We start from the raw sequence: 23,756 nt of genomic DNA on the forward strand, positions 1-23,756 counted from the left end.
AAAAACCAGCTCTGTGATATTCCTCGGCCTATTCAAAATTATAGTTTTCGTCTTTTTCTATGCCATGCTCAATCTTTGTTTTGTCAGCCATAACTTTACCTTTACCAGGGTGACTTCTTCTTTCATCTGCAATTCTTCTTTACTCTCCGCCGTGATCACTGTCGCCAAATCATCAGCATAGCAAATTATCGTTACCCCCTCCGGTAAGTCTACCTTCATAAGGTCGTCATATAAGATGTTCCACAGAGTCGGCCCCAGTACCGAACCCTGTGGAACACCTCCTCCCACTTCAATGATCTTGTTTCTGCCGATCTGAACCTTTCTTTTTGTGAAATAGTTTTTTATTATGTTTCTCAAATACGTTGAGATGCCCCATTGTTTTATTTTTTCGATTATGTTATCCCACGAGGCCATATTAAAAGAGTTTTGGACGTCTATAAAAATCGCCCCGCACCACTTTGGACTTCCTTCTCCGTTAATTCCTTTGGCAATCTTCACTACGTCCTCTATGGCGTTCAGTGTCCAGCGTTTCTCTCTGAAACCATATTGTTTTTCATGGAGCCCTCCCTTACTGCGTACCTCTTCCATCAGCCGTCTATTAATTAGGTTTTCATACACTTTTCCCAACACGTTTATTAAACAAATGGGTTTTTCGATCAATATCAGTTTACTTGTTTTCCATGTATCCGGACATGAGTTTTCCGAGAGACCTGACCTGACCTGACCTGACCTAACCTCTCTATTGTCTAAAATAGACAAGTTTTAAACATTTTTGTGAATAAATAAAGACCAAACAGTACATCCTTATAACATTTGTATTTTGCAAAACAAAAATTAATAATAATTTCTTTTTTTATCTTCAGAAATTTCATACCAAGCTATTTTGACGGGACTGTTTTGTCGGGGACCATTTGGTTGATGAGCTATTTTGTAGTGGGGCTATTTTGTCTAAAGCGCTATTGTCAGGGCTTTTTTGACGCACCTAGCTATTTTGTCAGGGCTAATTTGACGGATGGCAACTTTGTCTGGCAAAAGTTAGTCCATGGTGCCCTTCACTCCAGCCCTGGACATTTTTTCTGCCGGAATCACATGGGCTACAGCATTCCTTACCACAGATTGATCACTTTTGTAGTGATTTTGTACTCCGGTACTGCCGGTTTTATGATGTTTCCTGGACGTCTTCTCGTATTATCTGATATCGCCCATCTATAGTTTCTTCGACGTGGGAGAAAGGTATTTCCCTGCAATTTGAAGATTTTGTAGACGGCGATTGGTATTTCAATTAGTCCAGGAGATTTCCATGGCGCTGTTTAGCGTAATGCTTCTTCCACGAGTTCTTTGAAATTCGGTATCTCTAAATCCGTTTGTTGTCTTTCTCTTGATTGCATTTAGCCATACATTATTTATAAATTTCGAGCAAAAATGTCAACCTGGGTGGGATCCAAACCCACGTTTCTCACTTTTGGCTGGTATCCTGACCACTAGACCATCAGGTCTCGTGATTATTTTTTCACACTTTCTACGTTATATTGTGCCGCCAACAATTCGTCTATTTTAAACAATAAATATTTGAGAATCATTTTCCGAACACCCGTTAACCAAAGCTTGCAACAAGGGTATAATGAAACCCAAACTACAGAACGTGTTCCGGTTGTCTAAGAATAAATCCATTGTGAACCATTTTCATCACAATGGTGGCGCTGAATATTTTACGAGTTTTCGTTACAAAGGCGAATAACTTGGTGACAAAGCCGCACTTCTTATCAAGACAGTTAGGATTTTTTTTAATCACTCCTAAAATTTTGTGGTCTGTTTTCGTTTCAGTGGAATACCATGTATTAAACATTCCTAAATATTTTTCTGTGTACGATTCATTCTGAACGTGTAGTAGTTAGTCTATTAAGTTTCATTGTAAAAAGTATGTCTCCAACTCCAGATTTTGACACAAATTTGAAAAATTGAAATCACTGAAGTAGATATACAATATGAGATTTAACAATGTTTAAACATAACATATTTTTTTCTGTAGAAGCTTGTTTAAATCTTAACTTATCATGCAGTTATGTCATCACTTGGTAGTAGTTTGCTACACTCTGCTAACAAAACGCAAAATTAGTAGTATATTACACAACGAGCACGAAAAGTAATACATTTCGTAGGAGTTGAGATTTCCCACGGGTGTATGAGTAGAATTTTATTTTGCCAAATAGACACGCTTTCTTTAACGATTTGTCAATTCTAAATATATGTAAATAGACACCTTTTTCTTGCAAATAACGTTATTTGTTTATATATTTATGGTAAATATTGAGTGCGCACTAATTAGTCAGTTTTTAGCTTAACGCCTTACTTACTATCCAAGTGCGAGAACAAGCGTTCTATCGCGGTGGAAGAAAGTAGAGCATGAAATGATACTTATTTTTCATTAATATAAAACTTTGGGGAGTGAGAAATGAGCACGTTAAACGCGTTCTGCATTACATTTTTCCCACGATCGAGATTTTGCTGCAGCCATATTTTTCACACAACACAATTTATTTATTTTTTACCTCTACAACAGCAATATATTTAGAACAATAATAAACATCTCCTGTGTCCCAGCAAGTAAATAAACGAAGAGCTCAGCACATCACCTTCTAAAACATTAAAAAGGAACGCATAAGAAGTGCCAGTATTTCATATCGATCGCTGACACAAGCGAATAACTCTCGAATTTCTCATCCTACAATTTCCACTCAAATTTTAAAATAAATCACTGTAGTTGTCTTTTTCTACCATTTCAGCACATTTCCCATCTACTTGCAAAAGTGAGGTGAGATGGATGTTCCAGCATCTCGATTCGAATTCGGACTCCAAGCTATCTTTACAAGAACTGTACGATTTAGAACACGATCAGAGTGAAGTGTGTATGAAACCTTTCTTAGAACAATGTGACATGGACCGTGATCTTAAAGTCACACCGCAGGAGTGGTGTCGATGTTTCCAGAAAACGGAAAGACCCTGCGCCGCCGCCAAGCGTAGAGTATCGCCCGATTTAATAGGTAGTTTCAGCAGCACATCCAAGGGGTCCATGTAATTTTTTGCGTGTATTCAGGTGCTTATGTTCCCAGCTGCGACAGCCAGGGTTACTACAAGCCGATGCAGTGCCACGGCGCCAGTAGCATTTGCTGGTGCGTCGACAAGCATGGCGTCGAATTCGCCAACACGCGTATCCACTCGAGACCTAATTGCGGTAAGTAGTTACTTATGGGTTGGCAGCTGATGCCACAACAGATTTGTCAAGATGGAAGTGGTGACACTTTCGATACTTTGATTGCTACTTAGTTGGAATATCCTAATATCCACTTATAGACATCAACGTATCGTGTGCTAATTTTGTGCAAATTGTTCTATTAAAGAGGGATTTGCGCAGGTAATGTTAAAGTCTACTTATGTTTTATGTTTTTGGAATGCTTAGAGATTATGTCCATACTTGACAAAAAAATTACAATCTTACAACATACTTAATTTGTAATCGAATCATTTTTGGAAAGGACTGAGCATGTTGATACTTGAACCACACTGATAAATACGGTCAAAATCAGCTCGATTCATGAAATTTTCTTATTATGAACTTCCGTTGGCTCCCACATTTCCGTTACGTATTATGTTATGCCCTTTATACTTATATATATTTATTTTTCTTCGTCTCAAAATCTCGTTATCCCACCACATTCCATTAAGTCTTTTTATAGCTCGTGGTCCTTTCCATAATCGTTGTTTTATGTCTAAAGAATATATTCCTTTACTATTCATTTCCACCCCGAAATTGTCACTTGCCTTGATTTTGTCGTTGTCTGTAATCTCCCCAATTCATCCACTTTGTTTTGTACACACATGTTCTATACAGATTTCGAAAAGTATGGAATAGACACAACATCCTTATTTTCTTTATAAATTGACTAAAAGTTGATAACTATAGTGCCATCATAGTTCTCACTTTTGTGTTAAACCCTATCTTCCATTACTAACCCCGAGTCCCCTTTATTTTCGGTTCTTTAAACTCTTGACGGATTTCTCATTTAAACAACGTACTGTGATAACCCAAACATTTTGCCAAAACTGAAACATGTGCACAAAATTTTAAAACCCGCGAAAAATTCAACATTTGACCATGAACTGTGACTATCAACAGAATGGTACGTTGTGTTTTTTTTTAAAGCACCATTAAACCAAATTGCCAAATTATGCAAGGAAATTTTGAAAACTAGCTGTAAAATTCTCTCCAGTTTTCAAAAATGAACTCAAATGTTACAAATCGATACAATTTTAAAACCAACTACCCACGTGGGGGCGTATAGCGACAGCGGCGCGAAGGGCGTCTCCTCGTAAATTGTATATTTACCATAATCACAACCACAACACGCGTTATGAATTTTGAATACTTGCATTTCTGAGTTGAAACTTTGGTATTGCAGATAAACATTCACACCAAAAAGGTAAGGAGATAAAAGCTTTCACTTTGAATGTGACTTTGCGTCCGCCACACAATCCCGAGCGTTTATTTCGTTTAGAGTTAAAATCTCCTGAATTTTGACGATAGCAAAATGCGTATTATAATTATTATGAGAAAGGAAACAAGTAAAATTTAATTATACTACACTTTATCAAGAATTTAAAACCACGAGAATTTACATGAGGGTAAATTATGGAACAATTCAAGTTAATGGGTAAATAAAAATTAAGTTCATCAAGATTACACCTTGGACTAAATAAATTCACATAATACGCGAAACAAAGCACGTGTGAAATAAACACAACAGGGCACATTAAATACGATCAAAATCAAAATAATAATTCAAGAATAAATGTTCAAATTCAAGCTGTGAGACTATAATTGGATATAAGAAAATAACACATTAATACTTATAATACAAAATAAACATTTCTAGTTCGTATTGATACTAATTTAACTAATGACAATTTTCAAGGTCCTTTGTCTCGAATGGATTAATATTTAAGGTTACGTGAGATGCCATAAATGAACTATTATAAATTTCGAAAGAAATGTTACTAAATATGGATAATGCAATTACTAATTACTTAAGTAAAAATAATCCAAAACCTTAGATATTATCGTAATTAAAAATTGTGAAGCCTGAAGTATGAAGTGAATTTTCTGCCACGTGTTCTATTTGGATATAATTCTAGATTATTACCTTTAAACTGAATTAGAACCATGGACCGTTAAAAAGCTTAGTATGAACTGGGGGAATTTACAGATAATACATTTGTTAATAGAATATTCAGTTTTACACATTTCAGGTTATAAATCGTTAATTAATTGGTCTTACACTTATTACAGTAAAACACATTAAATACGATCAAAATCAAAATAATAATTCAAGAATAAATGTTCAAATTCAAGCTGTGAGACTATAATTGGATACAACAAAATAACACATTAATACTTATAATACAAAATAAACATTTCTAATCCATGTTGATATTAATTTAACTGATGATAATTTTCAAGGTCCTTTCTTTCGAAATGGATCAATATTTAAGGTTACTTGAGATGCCAAAAATGAACTATTATAAATTTCGAAAGAGATGTTACTAAATATGGATAATGCAATTACTAATAACTTAAGTAAAAAAAATCCAGAACCTTAGATATTATCGTAATTAAAAATTGTGGAGCCTGAAGTATGAAGTGCATTTCTTGCCACTTGTTTTTTGGACATCTAGATTATTGCATTGAAACTTTTTTAGAACCATGAACAGTTAAAAATCTTAATATGAACTGGGGGAATTTACAAATAATACATGTGTTGATAGAATACTCAGTTTTACACATTTCAGGTTATAAGATTCTTAATTAACTGGTCTTACACTTATTACGATCAAAATCAAAACAATAATTCAAGAATAAATGTTCAAATTCAAGCTGCGAGACAACAATTGGATATAAGAAAATAACACATTATTACTTATAATACAAAATAAATATTTCTAGTCCATGTTGATATTAATTTCACTGATGATAATTTTCAAGGTCCTTTCTCTTGAAATGGATCAATATTTAAGGTTACTTGAGATGCCAGAAATGAACTATCATAAATTTCGATAGATTCTCCTTTTATAATATTACAACTGGAATTTTATTTAATTCAGTTTTTATCCTATGAAAATTTCAAGCAACTTTCGACTATTTTTGAAAATAACCAAAGACATTTTCTAATAGACCAACAAAAGGTAGTTTCAGTCTCTCTTTCAATAGCTCCCACCATTTTTCTAGAATCGCCCATTGGAATATTGCAATTTTTGGACAAAAGAAAAATGTACATTTTCAAACCGAATATTTACAAAATCATGCCTCGGAATCATACATGAACACGCTATATTTTGGGAAGTAGCACATCTAAATCGATAACTCTGAATTTTTTGAGAACTTTTTTAAAAGGCAAAATTTTATCATTTCATAAACAAATTTTCGACCATTTTCGAAACCTAACTAAAGACTTTTTCTTAGAGTTTTCGGTTTACAGAAGTTAGTTTCGGTCTCATTTCACTGATAAACTTCTACCACTTTTTCACAATCGCCCGTTGTAATATTGATTTTCAAATCGAATATTTCTAAAATTTTGTACATACATATCGCTTTATGAAAATTTTCGAAAATTGTCGACCATTTTCTTATAGATTTCGACCTACGAAAGTTAGTTTCAGCCTGGTTTCTTCGATAATTCCAACCATTTTTAGAGAATCATCCATTAAAATATTAAAATTTTTTGGATTTTTAAAAATCTGATGTTCAATTTGTTGAGAATTTTAATTTTCTAAATTTTAAAATTAGGAGACAATTTGACTTGTACGAATGGATGTTTTGCAGATTATTTCCTGAAAAGAAATGAAAAAATTAACGTAATTTACGCAAAGATTATGAAAAATCATATTAAAAAAAAATTATTTTCAAACCGAATATTTCTAAAATCTTGGCCGGGGACCATAAACACGCTACATTTTGGAAACAGCACGTCGAAATCGATATCCTTGAGTTTTGAAAGCAAAATTTTATACACCCCACTACGAACATTTCTCCAAATTGTCGACCATTTTGGAAACTTAACTAAAGACATTCTCATAGATTTCGACCTGTATGTACTAGAAGTTAGTTTCGGCGTCATTTCTCCGATAACTCGTGCCATTTTTCCAGAATCGCCCATTGGAATATTGCAATTTTTGGATTTTTAAAAAAATTGGTTTTGACATCTATCGCAAAATAAGAATTAACTTTTTTAAGTACTACCTGCATTACCAACATTCCTAAACTACCAACCTAACACGAAAACCTACCCTAATTACCTAAACGGCAAGCATGGGTGTTAAGTTTGATGGATTATGAATAAGAGCAGCGGACAGTCGTTTTATAGTTTTATTAAATAAATAACAAGTGTGTTCTAGAGCGAGTATGATATTATGACCGTTAGGTCCAAAGATTGAATATAAAGACTATGTTAACCGCTTGAAGAGTGCTTGAAGAGTGAATGATGAATAGTGAATGAATGTTCCCTGTATTCGAAGGTGGTGGTGGCCCTGGCTCCCACCCTTACGGGTGGAGAGGGGTGAAACAGGTCCCCGCCAGAGGCACTAACATACCCCCCGCCTTGAAACAATTACATTGTTTTAATACCAAAATAATAGAATATTAGAATGATAACATGATATCGTGATGATCAATTCGAATGAGAATACATGAATAAGATTTACTACAATTAACATTGTATAGAATGGATTCACAGTGATTATACCATATGGGCAATAAACTAAGAATAGCGATTTACAACACTTGCCCACATACAATAAGAATGTACATGGAATACACCTGAAAGAGAGATTTACAACTCTTTATCAGGTACAATACGAGTGGACAAACTTTATTTACAATAGTGTGTATGTAATGAGTTAACAGATAACCAGAGCCTGAATTAGTAAATGGAAATACCGTTTCCGAATTGGCGCACTTTATGATGCAATTTCGACACTGCACAGACACTACGCGAACCTGATCGTCTTTGCCGCGATGCACTTGCACTATTCGTTGTAATCGCCACCGCAACGGGAGCCGGTTGTCTTCTTTGATCGGTAGTACCAGCGCTCCAGTGCCGGGAACGTTTCTTGAGAGGGTTTGCCACCTGGATCTCCCCTGCAGCGTCGTATGATATTCCGCGGACCAGCGCTTCCAAAAATGTTGGCGACAGGATTCACTCAATTGCCAACGGGAAAGGATGTTGACAGGAATAGTAGTGTATTCCTTTTCTACTGGAGTTGTCAATGGATGGCCAACAAGACAATGGCCCGGAGTCAGTGCGGCTGAATTAGTAACGTCGCTGGAAAGCGGCGTCACAGGGTGCGAATTCAGGACAGCTTCAATCCTGACCAAAAGCGCATACATCATCTCGTACGTTAGATGGTTGTATCCGATTCAAATCTTCCAACCTGCATCTTAACTCGCCTATTTTTTGGTGGTTTGTAACTTCCGAGATGAACTCCGCATGTGAATGTATATCATTAACAAGAACGATAAATTTCCAGAGAGATTTGTTATTCGACATCGTCAGTACGAGAATAATGAACTACGCAAAATGGACAAAACTAAAGCCTACCTGAGTTTCTTGATGAATGACCCTCGATGATTTGCACTGCACTCGCGGCCGTTACCGATTTTTGAATACTTGATGATTTAGGTGGAATGTTGAATTCCAAGCCACGATGATTTATCGAACTACACTTATCACTTATCACTGTTACTGATTTACTGTCGCTGATCCGGCTCGAAGGACCATGTTAAGTTTGATGGATTATGAATAAGAGCAGCGGACAGTCGTTTTATAGTTTTATTAAATAAATAACAAGTGTGTTCTAGAGCGAGTATGATATTATGACCGTTAGGTCCAAAGATTGAATATAAAGACTATGTTAACCGCTTGAAGAGTGCTTGAAGAGTGAATGATGAATAGTGAATGAATGTTCCCTGTATTCGAAGGTGGTGGTGGCCCTGGCTCCCACCCTTACGGGTGGAGAGGGGTGAAACAGGTCCCCGCCAGAGGCACTAACAATGGGTAATTTACTACGTTGTAGAACACTTTTTCTTATGTTTAATTTTTCAAATGCGCTTTCGCGCTATTTTTTATCTTGGCGCGAAATTTAAAATTCAAATTCAGGAGACCACAGAACTGACTTTCTGAAACCTTAACAAACCTCTCATTAACGGTCTTTTACTACATCACGACCAAACGACTTCTCAAATCAGACAGCAATTTTTACTTGCTCATGCAAATTTGTCGCAAATGTCACCTTCACTTGAACTTGAATATTTTCATGTGGTCTCTTGACAACAGATTTCAGTCGACTCGAATAGGAGAATTAAATAAACCTCATTAAGCTAAGTTTTCCAACTTCTATAAGCTGAAATAACGGAATTAACTGGTGAACGGATCTGAAATTTCATTATCTTAGGTGGAAAAATATAATTTTCCATATTCACAGTACAGTCACACAGATTTGAAGTGTCTCCATCAAATACAAAAAAAAAACAGACAATGTTGTTTGGCTAAAACGCTATTTCCAATTACGAACACTGGAAACCTCCTCTTCTGTAGCAAAGTTCTCTCCCGGATCAATGTGTTTCATCTAAAAGTATGTCCAAACAACTTGCTATCTAGTCCCGAGACAATACTTCTAAATGATTTAAACTTGCTAACACACTTTTTCCATCAATGAATTTTTATTTCGAAAAGTTCGTTGGATTCAACGTTGAAAGCTTAAACAAAGCTCGTTAAGTGTAATAAAGCGTGGTTCCATTTAAAAAATCTTTGAAGACGTCATGTCGTTATCAAAGCAGCAACTTAGCCAAATCTTAAAATGTCTCAAAAACGGATCAAGATATACTAGACGGTAAGTTATGAAGCTAAAGGCAGACATTTTGTGACATAGTAAGGCGACGACTGTCAACTCATAATATCATCCAGAGCCACCTCAACTTAGAAATCTTATACGGACAGACAGACATACAGACGGAAACAGGATGTATATATAAAAAAAATAAATTAGTGCAATATTTCCGACTTAGAGAATAAAACGTTGTCAAAATGAAGCACAAGTACATCCTTCAAGAAATATTTTTGATTTCTTCTAATTACAAAAAATACAGTTTGGGTATTTATGCAAAACAAATTCTCAAAAAAATGGCAGTTGTTTGTTTATATTTATAGTAGCAAAAGACTTCGGTGCTGATAATAATATTATAATAATGAATGTAGACAGTGCGGTTGACTGAAGTGTTTCCGAAATCAGTCTGTGTGCGTGCTTGTACTTATATTTAGTCGATTCTAATACCGATTTTGATTGCAGAGGCACTAATAAATAAATTAAGTGATGCATCGAAGCAGCTGAACGCTGCTGAAGATGCGAGCGATGACGAGGACGGAGACGATGTCGACCAGGACATTGAAGGTAGTGCAGACCATCAGGGGGACTACTAAAGCGTAAACTAGCGCCATCTCACTATTATTGCCTCTTACTTTGACTTTTTTTATGTGGCTTTTGTATTTTTTATAATATTAAACAAAGAACTTCCTATTAAGAGTCGGTGTATAATATAACGAATGATTTTGATTTTTATATAGTATACCTTGTCGCGGGTAAAGTGTAGTAGGCAATATTGTATTGTTGCATAACTAAGACTAATATTTTCTTATACATTCCACAGTTGCCATGCTTTTGTTAAGATCTAACACCTTTAGTTTAAACAAGAATGACAGTACTTTTAATTTAAGTTTAGTTAGTTAAGTTTCTTAAAGTTTATTGTTGTAAATATCACGTGATTTTTTTAGTACTCCCTACCAGTTTTGTTACTTAATATAATATTCAAGTTCGCATGTGTATGTACGTTATATTTTATCTACTGATGTGTTTCTGCTATTATCTTTAGGTAGAAATAGTGATCTGATAATCCACAGCTTCATGTTTGTGCCGTCTAAAACAACATACATAATATGCATTTATGTATTAGATAATACCTATTGTAATAATTGTTAAATTTAGAAATTATTTATGTGATTTTGATGTCCACTTTAATTAATCTAGATTAATATATTTACGAAATATTATTTTTACTAGAATTAGAGAAATTATATTAGACTAATTCCTTTGTATGTAAGCGAATGGTACTATGTACATAATGAAGGTACTATTTATGAACTGACAACCCGTTTTCTCTTAATTTCGCAGAATTCCTAACATGCCAATATTGTTTAAAACTCTGGCGTTTTATTTATTTCAACTAAAACTGAAACTCTAGAGAGCAAAAACATGTGTTGAATCGACGATGAACTGTGCACGTTTGTACATCAGACATGTTTTTGTTGTATGTTTTCATCATATTTAATAAAACTAGAGCTCATTTTCGCTTATCATTCCTCAAAAATTACGACCCTATCAGTGGGATGCCGCTACATGGCTTGATTTTACCGAAATCAACTATTATTACATACCTGAAAATGAGCGCAACCATAAAAATAAAAATGAGAGATTAATAAAACACATCTATTAAATTCTTTCATCAGCCTCCAACTCATAAATCGAACGACGTACTAAAACTGAAAACTCGCAAACTCTAAAAGCAGGCAACTTAATGGCCACCAGAAACACTTTGTATCAACCAAGAACTAAGAAAAACCCCTAAATCGTTTATTTATGACTATGTATAGGCTAATTTTTATCATCTTCCTTTTTTTCCGGCCACGACTCCTTCGGATACTTCTTACCCTTATTTTTACCCAAGCAAATTTTTTTGTCATTTATATAAATTTCGATGTTTTCTTTAGCAGAGATCGTGAATTTCTGGCAACTATCTTTCGACTTTTTCACGCTGCTTGTCCCCGGTTTGTCAGGCATCAGGTTCTTATTTTTGTAAATTTCACAAATTTCTTTGTTGCAAGACTTCGCGCCCGCTCCTGAAACCCGAACACCTTTATCTTTTGTCTTTTTTATATTGATTTTTATATCCCCTCCAAAGCATTTCTTGTTTGATCCGCTGGGTGTCGATTTACAAACTGTACAATTGTTACCCATGCACACGGTCTTCTCTGAGCATACGCTTTTTGGTTTTTCTGGTTCCGCTTCTACTATTTTCACTTCTTGTTTTTTTACTGGTTCGTGAACTCTTGGTAGCGAGATTTCGCTGACCAAGTGCGGGGCCCAAAGTTCCTCCTGCGATTCCGGCCCTAAGGGGTATGACGCAAGTTCTGCAGGCGGCTTACCACGACGCGATGGCGAACTTTGAGCTTGACTTTGGGCCACTTGTTCCATGGGAAGCTCTGATATGGTACTTCTGCTATCGCTGGGTGAGTTATTGTGGGGGTTTCGTCGCTTCCTAGACTGCATTGGACGGGCTCTTTCCTCGGGTGTGACCCGAGTGGCAAACATTGGGTCCTCCACGGGAGTACCAGGCGTGTCACCCTTTTTGGTTTTGTTAGAATGGTTGTAGAAAGTGGTAAAGTTTTGTGGTTCTAGTGGCAGTTTGTTGCTCCACACTAAATCTCCATTTACTAAAGCAACGTAGTACTCCAGTTTAATCTGATTTGTGCTCTCTTGTGCTTTCGAAAGTCTAAATTCCTTCGGTTCTTCTAATTGAGGCACTTGCGGTACTTTCTGTAACGAAATTATCTAGTAAATGGATTACAAAACATTAAAAACACATACAGCAACATTTTGACACTTCGTCAAGCTCTGGGATCGACGCATACAAACCGTCAACGCATTCGAGGTGTAATATAATTCTTCGGAAACGCGTTTCCAAAAATTGGGCATTGATTTAGGGCTAATCAGTTTCGTTCTCTTTAGTTCAAAGTTTGACAGTTCTGACTTTTTATCGCCGACGCGGACATCTACAAAGAAAGGTGAATTGTTGTATATAATAGTGCGCATTGTTACCTAGCACACTACTTATGGACGAAAATGAGTAGTCTCCACGCTCTAACGGCTTCACAGTGGAAGATGCTTTCGTAAGTAGATTACAAGTATGTTCAATATTTGATTGAGGACAAACAAATTTAGTTAAATGTGATAGTTCCTCGTAATGTACGGAAACCTTCGAAGACGGTTTACTGTAGTGTCGTTTCGAAATTCTTGTTTGTCCGAATGTGAAATCTACGTTGCTCAGACCCAGTTCTTTGTTATCTTGAGCAAATATGAAATTCCAGTCATCGTGACTAATACTACTCCAAATGTTTTTGCTCTTGTAGATGCTCCGCTTCTGATGGCACGTCTTTATAACACAGTTCTGTTCGCTGTAGTCACTCGAGTTGTTCTTTTGCCTGAATCTAACTCTTCTTTGACTAGCGTAGTCGCGTTTACGAAGTCTTAACCTTTCCAACCTAGTAGAATTACTTGTGGGTTTCTTCAAGAGAAAATATTTCTTCCCGGATAGATATCCCGAGCTACTTTTAGTGCTCTTGTTCGTTTTATGTTTACTTCCATCGACGTTAACGGGTTCTGTTTGCGTCGGAATTGATTCATTTTTCTTCAGAACAAAAAATCTGTCTTGGCTTTGTTTAGTCTTACTAAGTTTAACGTCGTAAAGCGGGATTACCCACGGAAAATCGAAATTAGGTTTAAAATCGTCTTTGCCTAAACTAACGTAAAAAGCTAATTTATCTTTATGGGCTTGAGTAAGGTCCATCGAGTTCTTAATTTTCTTTACGCTCATATCGATCGACTGTTTGATCACCTCAACATCGTTACCCATCAGCGGCAACGACTTTAAGCTAACGCAGTATGGTAGTGCGGTTCTTTGCCTTTCGTCAAGGATAGCTTTGCGGCAACATTTGGCAGGTCTACAAGCCCTCAAAATCTTGTCGACCCCTAGTTTCTTAAGTTCCACTACAATGTGAGAATTGCCGTGTTGAATTTCGCGATCTCGGAGTCTTGTGTGAACTGTCGTCACGTCGAACTCCATGGACGAACAAAGCCGTCTTCTAGTAAGCGCTAACGAACTCTGCTGTCTAATAATTTTGCTTGGTAATTTTTGCATAGAAGGTTCTACAATTTCTAAAATGATTAATGAATTTAAAATTTATCACCAGGTTTACCTCTGTCGTCATCGTGAACTCTCACGGTCGATTTATCCACGTTGTCCGAATCTATGAGTACGTCCATCTTTGACTCACTCCTGTCGCTCCCAACTCGCTGTTTGCTTTCAATTGTATCGCCACTTCTGACACTATGTCTGCTTGCCATTTTGCGCTCACTGATAAGTCGAGACAAGTCGGTATCAGTGCAAGAGCACGGAGAAGAAAATTCTTCGCATCTAACTTTGGAGATATCCGTGCAAACTCTCCCTTTCTGAAGACATTTACATTTTTCGCTCTCTTTAAGCGATTCGTTCTCGTCAGAAGAATAAGCCATGTTGCTCTCATCTCCTTGCTTTCCGTGCAAAGTAATGGATTCGTGAGATTCTCCAGTCTCTGTAGTTTCTCTAATTCTCGTAGAAGACCCAATAACAGTGGACCTGCATTCTGGACACTGCTTGATGATAATTCTGATTTCGTCCGACGCATCTCCTCCTGTATTGATGCAGTACACAGTGCCATCTTCAACATTGTTCTGGAGTAACAAGGTGTTTTAAAATACTCAACTGTACTAATTTTTACCTGATTCATTTTAAGCGTCACGGGTTCACCATCTAGTTTGATATGATAATGTGAAGGACAATCTTTAGCACACTTTATAACTTTTCCATCAGCACTGTCGTATTCTGCGTCCGAATAATCACTAAAGCATCTGATGTTAATGAAGACCGAAGGTTCATTAATATCACTTTTGGATTTTTTCTTAGAACCATCGTCATAATCACTTACAATTTCATTCTCGCTCTTTTTTTTATGCAGATCACCAGAAGAATCTAGAATTGTGTTATTAGTAAAGTGATGTGGTGACAGTACAAAACCAACTGTTCACTAAAGCAGAAAGCGTTGATTTGATTTCAGGAGGGTTTACATCCCTGTCGGTTTCTTCCGGCATGTCTTCTTGCATATCTGTCTCCGTAAACGATGCTGATCTTGAGTGACTCTTGCCTTCTTGCATTTCTGTGAATGATGTTGACGATGGCGATGGTGTCGACACTTGTTTACTAGACATCCTCTTCATGTTCTCTCTGAATTCGTCATAATCCTCTTCAGGTTCCTGAACAGCCGATCTTGAATGTTCCATGCTTGTTCGCGACGATTTAACTCTTTCTGAACTCTTAACTGCCACTGAGTCGTTAACTCTAACACCGTCAGTAAGGAGCCTTTGAATAATTACACCCATGTTCTGGTATAGTTCTAAAAGTTCTAACACTGTTGCTTCATCTATAATGATGGATTTATCTTTAACAGACATCATTTTGCCGTTTACACTTACATTGTTGACTATCACATCTACGTTTGCCAGTGTATAATCTCTGTCACTCTTTGTATAATCACATTCTTGTAAAATCTGCGACGCCCAGATTATGTCTTGGTATTGTTCGGGTGTTAGCATCCAGTCTTCGAAGCATCCTCTTTTCATTAATTCGGAAGCGGACATTATCACATCGTCAAGGATCGGTGCTAGTTTGTTTCTGGCTCCTTGTAGACGTTCTATGAGGTGTTCGCGTGACTGTTGTTCTTTTATGTCTTCGTAATCTGACCAGTGCATGTAGTGATCCATCATGAGTGAAGCGAACGATTATTTTTTCATGCGGAGAAGAAATTACGAAAATTTACGACATTTTACTAAAAATTTTGACACTATGTACACTTTAGAACCATATGATTGCTCGACTGATGACAGTCTACATTGTAGTCATTCACAGTGCTTAGCAATTAAAATTTCAGTGTGTAATAATAAGGACTGAGAATTGGTACCGCCAACAGGTAAGTGGATAAAGACACAAACGTGTAATGTACGAAATACAAAACATTGTTTGCTTTTTGGTTTTTACTTTGCCTCCTTACAAAGGAGTAAAATATCTAATGACTCTTAAATTAGGGTGAAAATCAGCTTCATATCGATGTAAAGAAGCAATCGATGATGGCGATAGATAAACGTCACAGAAAATGTATCTGCTAAAACGTGTAGTTTTACCACACCTCAAGGAAGTAATATTAATTATTGATAATAGTTTGGTTACCTATATGAGAGCTTAATGCAAACAATACCAAGTAAAAATGCGAATTGTGGACCCTAGAAAAGTCATAAAGTTTACCTGTCACTTTCATCGATTTAGAAATAGATATTTTGAACCTTGTAATCATAGAAAACATCTATCTAATATGTACATAATTCATCACTATCAGAAGATGATTCATTTAAAGTCAGTTTACGTAAAGAAATTTCTGTATCAGTAAATATTTAATACACAACATGCGCATGTGATTGAAGTTTAACATCCTTTATTGATTCGTTCTTGAGCTGCATCTGAGCCCGGGATGCATCAATGCACACTCATGGGCGTCGATACCGAATGATAACTAACACAATATTGAAGTCTTTTAAAAATTAAAACTGAATACATTTTCAAAAAGGTTATACCTAGAAATTCTTTTATAACCAACTTTTAAAAATAACTGTGTAAAACACCCTACTCTAACTTTGTTCCAATGTCGTTAAATCTTACTTACTGTACTTACGTGGGGATACTGTTTGAGATCTACGAATCAGCATCTACACTCGCCACTTTTAAATATGTTTCGTTATTATCACAGCGTTCAAAACAAAGTCGATATTTTTTAATCTTATATTATTTTTCAGAATAGAATCAAACCTTTACTTGATACGAACTTCTTTTAAGTGAATTTATCTTTAGTTTGTAAGATTGTATTCTTTTTAATACCCTACAAAAACATTTATGTTTGTTGGGTTATAATAAAATATTATTATTATTATTATTATTATCTTCTATTACCCCTTACAAGAATTTAGGCTTAACCTTAGCGTGAAATATTTGACACGAACCAGTTGGACCCTGAACCTTAATTTGTAGATACAATAACTACTTTTCTAACTAGTTAGAAACTGATCAAGTAACGTTAGCTCAGGTCAGGTCAGGTCAGGTCAGGACAGGTATTGAAGAATTTTCTGCTGAATCAGAAGAAATTCACAAGAAATAGATTTAGGTGCAGACATTTCAAACAATTTGTACAGAATCAGACACCAAATTCTGTTTACAATTAGTTGTATCATTCGAAGAAACTGTATTTTAAAACAACATAATTCATCTGGAAACATTTTTAGCGTTTTGTTTGTAAGCTATTCTTGGCAAATTTTACATAGTTGACAAGTCCATTAGTCATTAAATGTACAGGCTGATTCACGAGAAATCATGGGCCGAGAGAATTAGGGATTCAACTCAGAATACATTTTCAAAGAACTCTTAGATTTATCAATCGTACTTGGTCATAATTTTGACAAAAACATGTACTTTTGAAGCTTACAACAAAAATTTATTTAATTAATGTAACAACTGTTCGAAATGTTGCACACAATTTCTTACATACTGGTAAGATCTTTTTGAAAACAGCCAAGGAATTTTTAATTGTGTATGTTTACATAATTATTGTATGTATGTTTAAGCATTTATTGTGTAAATTTGTAATTGTATTTCTCATATACAAATGTAAGTGCTTGCAATCGGGGTGTCAATAAATTCATTGATTCATTTATTCATTCAAATGCCCAATCCTATTCCAAACATGATATTTTCTCCCACATTAAAACATCTTCCAAGGTTCTGTTAGAAAGGGTATCATAGAAGGCACCCTTCTATGAGAATGCGCAGGAGTACCTTCTTCTTGGAACCACAACAAAGATAACATAATCAGGGGCGAATAGGACCTGTTGAACCAGCGCGGGAAAAATTTGAACCGACTCTTGAAAAGATGAAATTTTACTTCAATTAAAAGTATATCAAATTTGGACTCGGGCACCAGCGGCTCTGGTGTACCACGAGTACTGGTATCTCTGCAAAATTCCCGATTTCCATATGGTCTCATCCACCCCTGCCTCTGATGTCCTGTCTTTGAAGTAATTTGGAAGAATCTCGGGTATCTCTCTGTGCACTATTGTTTTTGAAGCAATTTGAAAGAATCTCGGAGACCACTTGTGTCTTGTTTTTGACGTAATCTAAAAGGATCTCGAGGACACCTTGTGTTATATTTTTGAAGTCGTTTGAGCAAATCTTGGGATCCCCTTGAGTTTTTGTTTCTGTAGTAGTTTTAAAGAATCTAGGGGACGCTCTGTATCTGGTTTTTGAAGTAGTTTGAAAGAATCTCGCGAACCTTTGTGTTTTGTTTTTGAAATCGTTTGAAAGAACTTTGGAGTTCCCTTATCAGGGACCTGCTGAACCAGTGCAGGAAAAAATTAGACCGGCGCGTAAAAGGGCGAAATTTTTGTTCATTAAAAGTATATAAAATTACCGGTTTTCCATCCGCCCTGTACATAATATACTGAGTGACAAAAGTAAAAGAACACCAAGAAGAAATCGTGATTTTCTTTTTTTTCAGTGTGATCGGTCCAGGGATTTTAAGGGAAACAACTTTTTTTCTTGTGCGTTGGAGAAGTACAATTTCATTCCCTGACATGTCAATACATTGACCTAAAGATCTTATCAACACCATTCTGGAGTATTTCATCCTATGCCAGCTATACTTGGTACTGAAATCCTTCCAAAGAGCCTGAACGGCGGGGTAAATTGGGTAGCTTAATGCCTATCACATCTCAAACATTTTCGCTTAGGGATATGTCAGAAGATTTTGGATGGCAAGGGTCAAGATTGACTTCAACTTCTTCAACACGGTCTAGAGTGACCCTACTAATGCGTGGTTGGGCATTGTCTCGTTGAAAAACAACGTTTTGCAGGACATGAAGATATGGAAAAAGAAGGGCCTCTACATCATCCACGATATATTGGCGTGGATCTATAGTTCCTCTGAGGAATATCAGGGTGATCCACACCCGACACCATATTCCATACCATTCAAGTTCTAATTAAAACTACTGGACAGATACCATTCAAATTCTAATCAATTCTTATTTTTAACAACCCTTAGCCTACATACAAAATTTCATTACATAATTATCATTCCTTCATGGTGTTCTTTTACTTTTGTCACTCAGTATATGCAATGCTAATGATAATGGAGGAGAAGAGAATGATTCGAAGAATCGTAGAATATAAACCTGAAGGAGTGAGAAGTAAAGGAAGAACAAAACAAAGATTGATGGACCCAGTAGACAATAATTTAAAAGAATTAGATATCAGAGGATGTAAACGTCTGGCTCTAAATAGAGAGAACTGGATACTAATTATAACGGAAGCGGAAGCACTAAATTAGTTTGAATAAAATTTAAACAAGAATTCCCGTTCAAATTGTCTCTAAAAAATTGGGGCCAATAATTTAGTTCCTGAGGATTCCACATTAAACATTTGTGGAATACAATTTTGACAATAATAACAGTTATGCTTATAAATTCCAGCTTTTTGGAAAATATCGCTTCATCCGAAAATAGAGCCAAACTGTAAAAGTGATGATTACAATTCAAAAATCTTTCATAATGATCTGTTGGTTTCATTTCTTGAGCTAATATTAAATGATAATTACTTAATATCTGCTGTTCTGGTATTTGTTCTTTGGCTTTGGAGGAGGATTACTGTTTAGTATTTTCAAAACCGCTATATCTACCACCCCTGTGGTTGTTCTTTCTCGACGTTTTTTCTGGATATTTTCCGCCATAAATTAAAATCGTCATAATTTGTATTTACATATTTTAGTCTCTGATGTTGCTTTTAGAGCTGAAAATTGTCATTTATAAACTCCGTTTTATCGTATTTAAGGGTTGTAGAAGAAAAGTGGAGGATTTAAGTTGGTTACTACAAAAATTTACCATTTTAGACATGTTTCAAGTCTCTTGTTGTCGAAATAAGTCTGCACATGTTAAGAAAAAAACGGCAAAATGTAGCCCCACCCACCCGCTCTATCTTAGTTGTGACGAGAAATTAAAACATATTTTTTAGTATCGTGTATATTAAGAAAACATAAATCCAAAGATTAGGCCCCACCCATACCCGCCCCGACCTCAATTCTCAGTTGTGATGAAGTTTTTATTCGTTGGCCGACCTAGGGGCGGAGCCTAATTGCAAAATCCATATTTCCTTACACAAACTTACCATTTTAAACGTGTTTTAAGTTTCTAAGGATAAAAAAGTTACAATTGAGATGGGATGGGTGGGCGGAGTTTATATTTTTTCTTAATTTACATGGTATTCTTCAAAATAAAATATGTTGTAAAAGAGTTACCAAACCTTAAACCAAGAATCAAAGTTGTTGGTATTACAGGAGAAGAACTGCTTAAGGATAACATGTTTGCCAACTATATAGTAACTCAAAATCAATCTTTGTTTGCGGGTACTTCTGCGTGTGATGTCATAAATTATGCACCTTTGAAGTTGAAGAAGAATAGTAACGGGAAAACTAAGCGTTACATGGCAATAATTTAAATTGATAACGTAGCTTACAACAATATTTTAAATAATGGATTTTTGATGATTGGACTTGATTACTGCACTGTATATGATGCGGTCGAATTAAGAAGATGCTTTAATTGTTGTGGTTTTCATCATTATTCTAAGCAGTGCTCACAAAGATTACCCACATGTCCCAGATGTGCCGGATCACATATTGTCAAAAATTGTGAATGTGAAATTCTGAAATGCATTAATTGTGTGTTATCAAATTCTAAAAACAATGAAAAGTTTTCCACTGATCATGCTGCTTGGGATCTGGGTAGATGTGAGACGTATATTAGAGCCAAGTCTGAATTCAAGCGAAATATTTTAGATATTCAATGACAATCAACTACCAAAAAATCTCATTCGAAAATTTTAAGTATATATTATCAAAATGTACGTGGAGTGAATACGAAAACTAATGAAATTTATCTTAATACAAGTTCTATGTTAGAACATAATATATTTTGTTTAACAGAGACTTGGTTAAGCTCTAATGTAAATAGCGGTGAACTTTTTGACGAGAATTTGTTTAATGTATATCGTTCTGATCGTAATTTTTGTTTAACGTCTACAGTCAGAGGTGGTGGCGTTCTTGTTGCCATCCAAAAAGAATTTCATTCATCTGAAATCAAAATATCTTCTTTCGGTACTGTTTTTAGAGATCTCGTACATATAGACACTCTGGTTGTTAAATGTAAAATCAATTCTAAATTTTGTCTTTACATTATTGTAGTATAAATATATTCCACCGAAATGTCCTATTGATGAATATATTTCATTTTGTGATTCTGTCATGGCACTTCATTGTTTATATGATTCAAAACTCATTGTCCTTGGAGATTTCAATGTTCCCGAATTCTGGGAACAATCAAAGGGAGAGAATGAAACCCCCAGTAACAAAGTTCAAAATCTTAACATATTTTCTGCTTTTTTTGAGCTACAACAATATAATAATGTTCTGAATGTTGATAGTCGCTTGTTAGATTTGATATATTCAGGTGTTAATGTCACTGTTTCTCGGGCAGAGGAACCAATAACTCATGAAGATCGATACCATCCTTCCCTGGAGATAACATTTCCAATTATTATTGAAAAATCTAATATATCCGTATGTGATAATAGATTTGAGTACAATTTTAAAAAAGCAGATTTGAGATATCTGTACAGTGAAATATTGAAATCTCATTTTGAAGATTTAAAGCAAGTTCAGGATGTAAACACTGCAGTTGATTTATTGTACTACAAGTTATCGCAGGTTTTTGAAAAATGTGTACCTGTCAAACAAAAATCATTAGGTAGTTTTCCTCCATGGTATAATAAAAATATTATTTATATGATTAACAAAAAATATAAGTATAAAGAAAATGGAAATTTACAAGATTATGAAATGTTTAAAAAACTAAAAGCGGAGATCAAAAAATTAGTTAAAGAGGGTTACATTTCTTATTTAACCAAGGTCAGCGTTAACTTGAAAAATGATCCAAAGACATTTTGGAAATTCTTTAAAGTCAAAAATAAAGCTCCCTCGATTCCATCAGTCATGACATACAATGACGAGCATTTAGATAATCCTCAACTTAGTAGACGCCTTTGCTGCTTGTTTCAGGCAAGTTTATACTCAATCAAAAGGACCTTCTATTGACAATTTTAATAGGGATAATTTTAACACTGTGTTTAACTCTGACTCTCTAAATATAAATAAAATAGAAGAAGATACTGTCACTAAGGCTATACGGAAGTTAAGGCCTACACTTCTTATCGCTGGTCCAGACTTAGTTCCGTCTTTTGTTATTAGAGACTGCGCAGCGGTGCTATCAAAGCCATTAACTCTTATTTTTAACCTGATTTTTAAATCTTGCCAATTTCCAGATGCTTGGAAGGAATCTCGTGTCACCCCCATTTTCAAGAAGGGCAGCCGCTCTGAGGTCGTCAATTACAGGCCTATAGCCATTATAAACAATTTTTCAAAGGTGTTTGAGTTCGTTCTTCATTCATTTATCTACTCTCATGGTCTCATGTCTCTCGATTGTTTACTACTAGTCAGCATGGATTTGTGAAGGGGAGGTCTACCGTTTCTAATTTAGCTATAAAAGCTCAGTATATATGTAGCGTTTTGGACAAACAGGGTCAAGTTGACTGTATTTATACAGGTTTCTCTCGAGCTTTCGATAAAATAAATCATCGTCTTCTAATTCGTAAACTCAGATATTTTGGAATTTCAGACTCTTTAGTAAACTTGATTACGACGTATTTTGAAAATAGGATTCAATATGTTTATTGCCTGGGTTATCGCTCAGAGTCATATACTCAGCTTTGTGGTGTACCACAGGGAACGGTCCTGGGACCACTCTTTTTTAATATATTTATTGATGGCGTTGTTGAGAATTTAACTGGGAGGTGTTTAATGTACGCAGATGATCTAAAAATTTTCTTAGAAGTGAAAAATGTTGTCGATTGTGAAGAACTTCAATCAAATCTTAAAAAAATAATAAACTGGTTGTTTGCTAATGACTTGGCACTTAATCATGAGAAGTGTTTTGCTATGTCGTACACTAAAAAGAAAAATGCAATCAAATTTGATTACAAAATTGGTGATAATATATTAGCCAGGCCAGAGCACATACGTGATTTGGGCGTTACATTTGATTTGAAATTAAATTTCATTGTACACATTGACAATATTGTTACATCTGCTTATAAGTCACTTGGATTTGTCATACGTAATATCAAAGGTTTGGAAGTGGTGGAGTCATTAAAAATCTTATATTACTCTTTTGTTCGTTCGCAACTGGAGTATGCCTCAGTTGTCTGGAATCCTGTTAACAACGTACACATTGATAGGCTCGAAAAAATTCAAAGACGCTTCATCAAGTACTTAGCTTTTTTAATTGATAATGTTTACCCAAGTCAGGGTTTTCCACAAAACTTTTTATTAAAAAGATTTGGCATGGACAGTCTGATTGCAAGAAGAATTACTGAGTCAATATCCTTTTTACACCAAATCATTAATGCAAAAATTGATTGTCCAGAACTGCTTGAGCAAGTGTACCTACGGGTGCCTCAGTCAAACCTAAGAAATACAAATTGCTTTCAGATACCTGTACCTAAAACCAATGTACTGAAAATGTCACCCCTTTATCAAGCGCTGCAAAATTATTCGTATATTGAACAAGATTTTGAT

The 23,756-nt window shown here is 35.5% G+C and overlaps 2 protein-coding genes across 4 annotated transcripts in view; one reads left to right on the top strand and one right to left on the bottom strand.

Annotated features, from left to right (window-relative positions):
• Positions 1–11,446, top strand: part of LOC135128550 (proteoglycan Cow) — a 317,893-nt gene extending 306,447 nt beyond the window's left edge. Inside the window, exons 8-10 of the mRNA XM_064055422.1 lie at positions 2,784–3,041; positions 3,095–3,232; positions 10,396–11,446. Coding sequence (XP_063911492.1) covers positions 2,784–3,041; positions 3,095–3,232; positions 10,396–10,526 — 527 coding nt within the window. The 3' untranslated portion in view covers positions 10,527–11,446. The remainder of the gene's footprint in view (positions 1–2,783; positions 3,042–3,094; positions 3,233–10,395) is intronic.
• A 122-nt stretch (positions 11,447–11,568) lies between these two features.
• On the bottom strand, positions 11,569–15,864 carry LOC135128543 (uncharacterized). Of its 3 annotated transcripts, XM_064055405.1 has the most exons (7): positions 15,448–15,538; positions 14,997–15,395; positions 14,697–14,947; positions 14,136–14,649; positions 12,979–14,085; positions 12,748–12,932; positions 11,569–12,696 (listed from the first exon to the last, which is right to left on the bottom strand). In XM_064055405.1, the coding sequence occupies exons 2-7, from the start codon at positions 15,352–15,354 to the stop codon at positions 11,755–11,757; spliced, it is 3,357 nt and encodes a 1,118-aa protein (XP_063911475.1). In that variant the 5' UTR covers positions 15,355–15,395; positions 15,448–15,538; the 3' UTR covers positions 11,569–11,754. The 3 variants fall into 3 exon arrangements, with proteins under 3 accessions (XP_063911475.1, XP_063911474.1, XP_063911473.1); XM_064055404.1 differs by having other exon boundaries at positions 12,991–14,085; positions 14,997–15,864; XM_064055403.1 differs by having other exon boundaries at positions 14,997–15,864.
• Between the last annotated feature and the right edge of the window lie 7,892 nt (positions 15,865–23,756).

Source organism: Zophobas morio, unplaced genomic scaffold, assembly GCF_036711695.1.
Source record: "Zophobas morio isolate AGI-343-1 ecotype UQ-CSIRO unplaced genomic scaffold, CSIRO_AGI_Zmor_V1 ptg000014l, whole genome shotgun sequence".
Taxonomy (NCBI): Eukaryota; Metazoa; Arthropoda; class Insecta; order Coleoptera; family Tenebrionidae; genus Zophobas; species Zophobas morio.

Excerpts from the sequence above, each read along its gene's own strand:
- LOC135128543 (XM_064055403.1), bottom strand. The coding sequence starts at position 15,738 with ATGATGGATCACTACATGCACTGGTCAGATTACGAAGACATAAAAGAA. Across the intron at positions 14,086-14,135 it reads AGTTCACGATGACGACAGAG|AACCTTCTATGCAAAAATTA; the intron begins GTAAACCTGGTG and ends TAGAAATTGTAG. Across the intron at positions 12,933-12,978 it reads GTCCATAAGTAGTGTGCTAG|ATGTCCGCGTCGGCGATAAA; the intron begins GTAACAATGCGC and ends CTTTCTTTGTAG.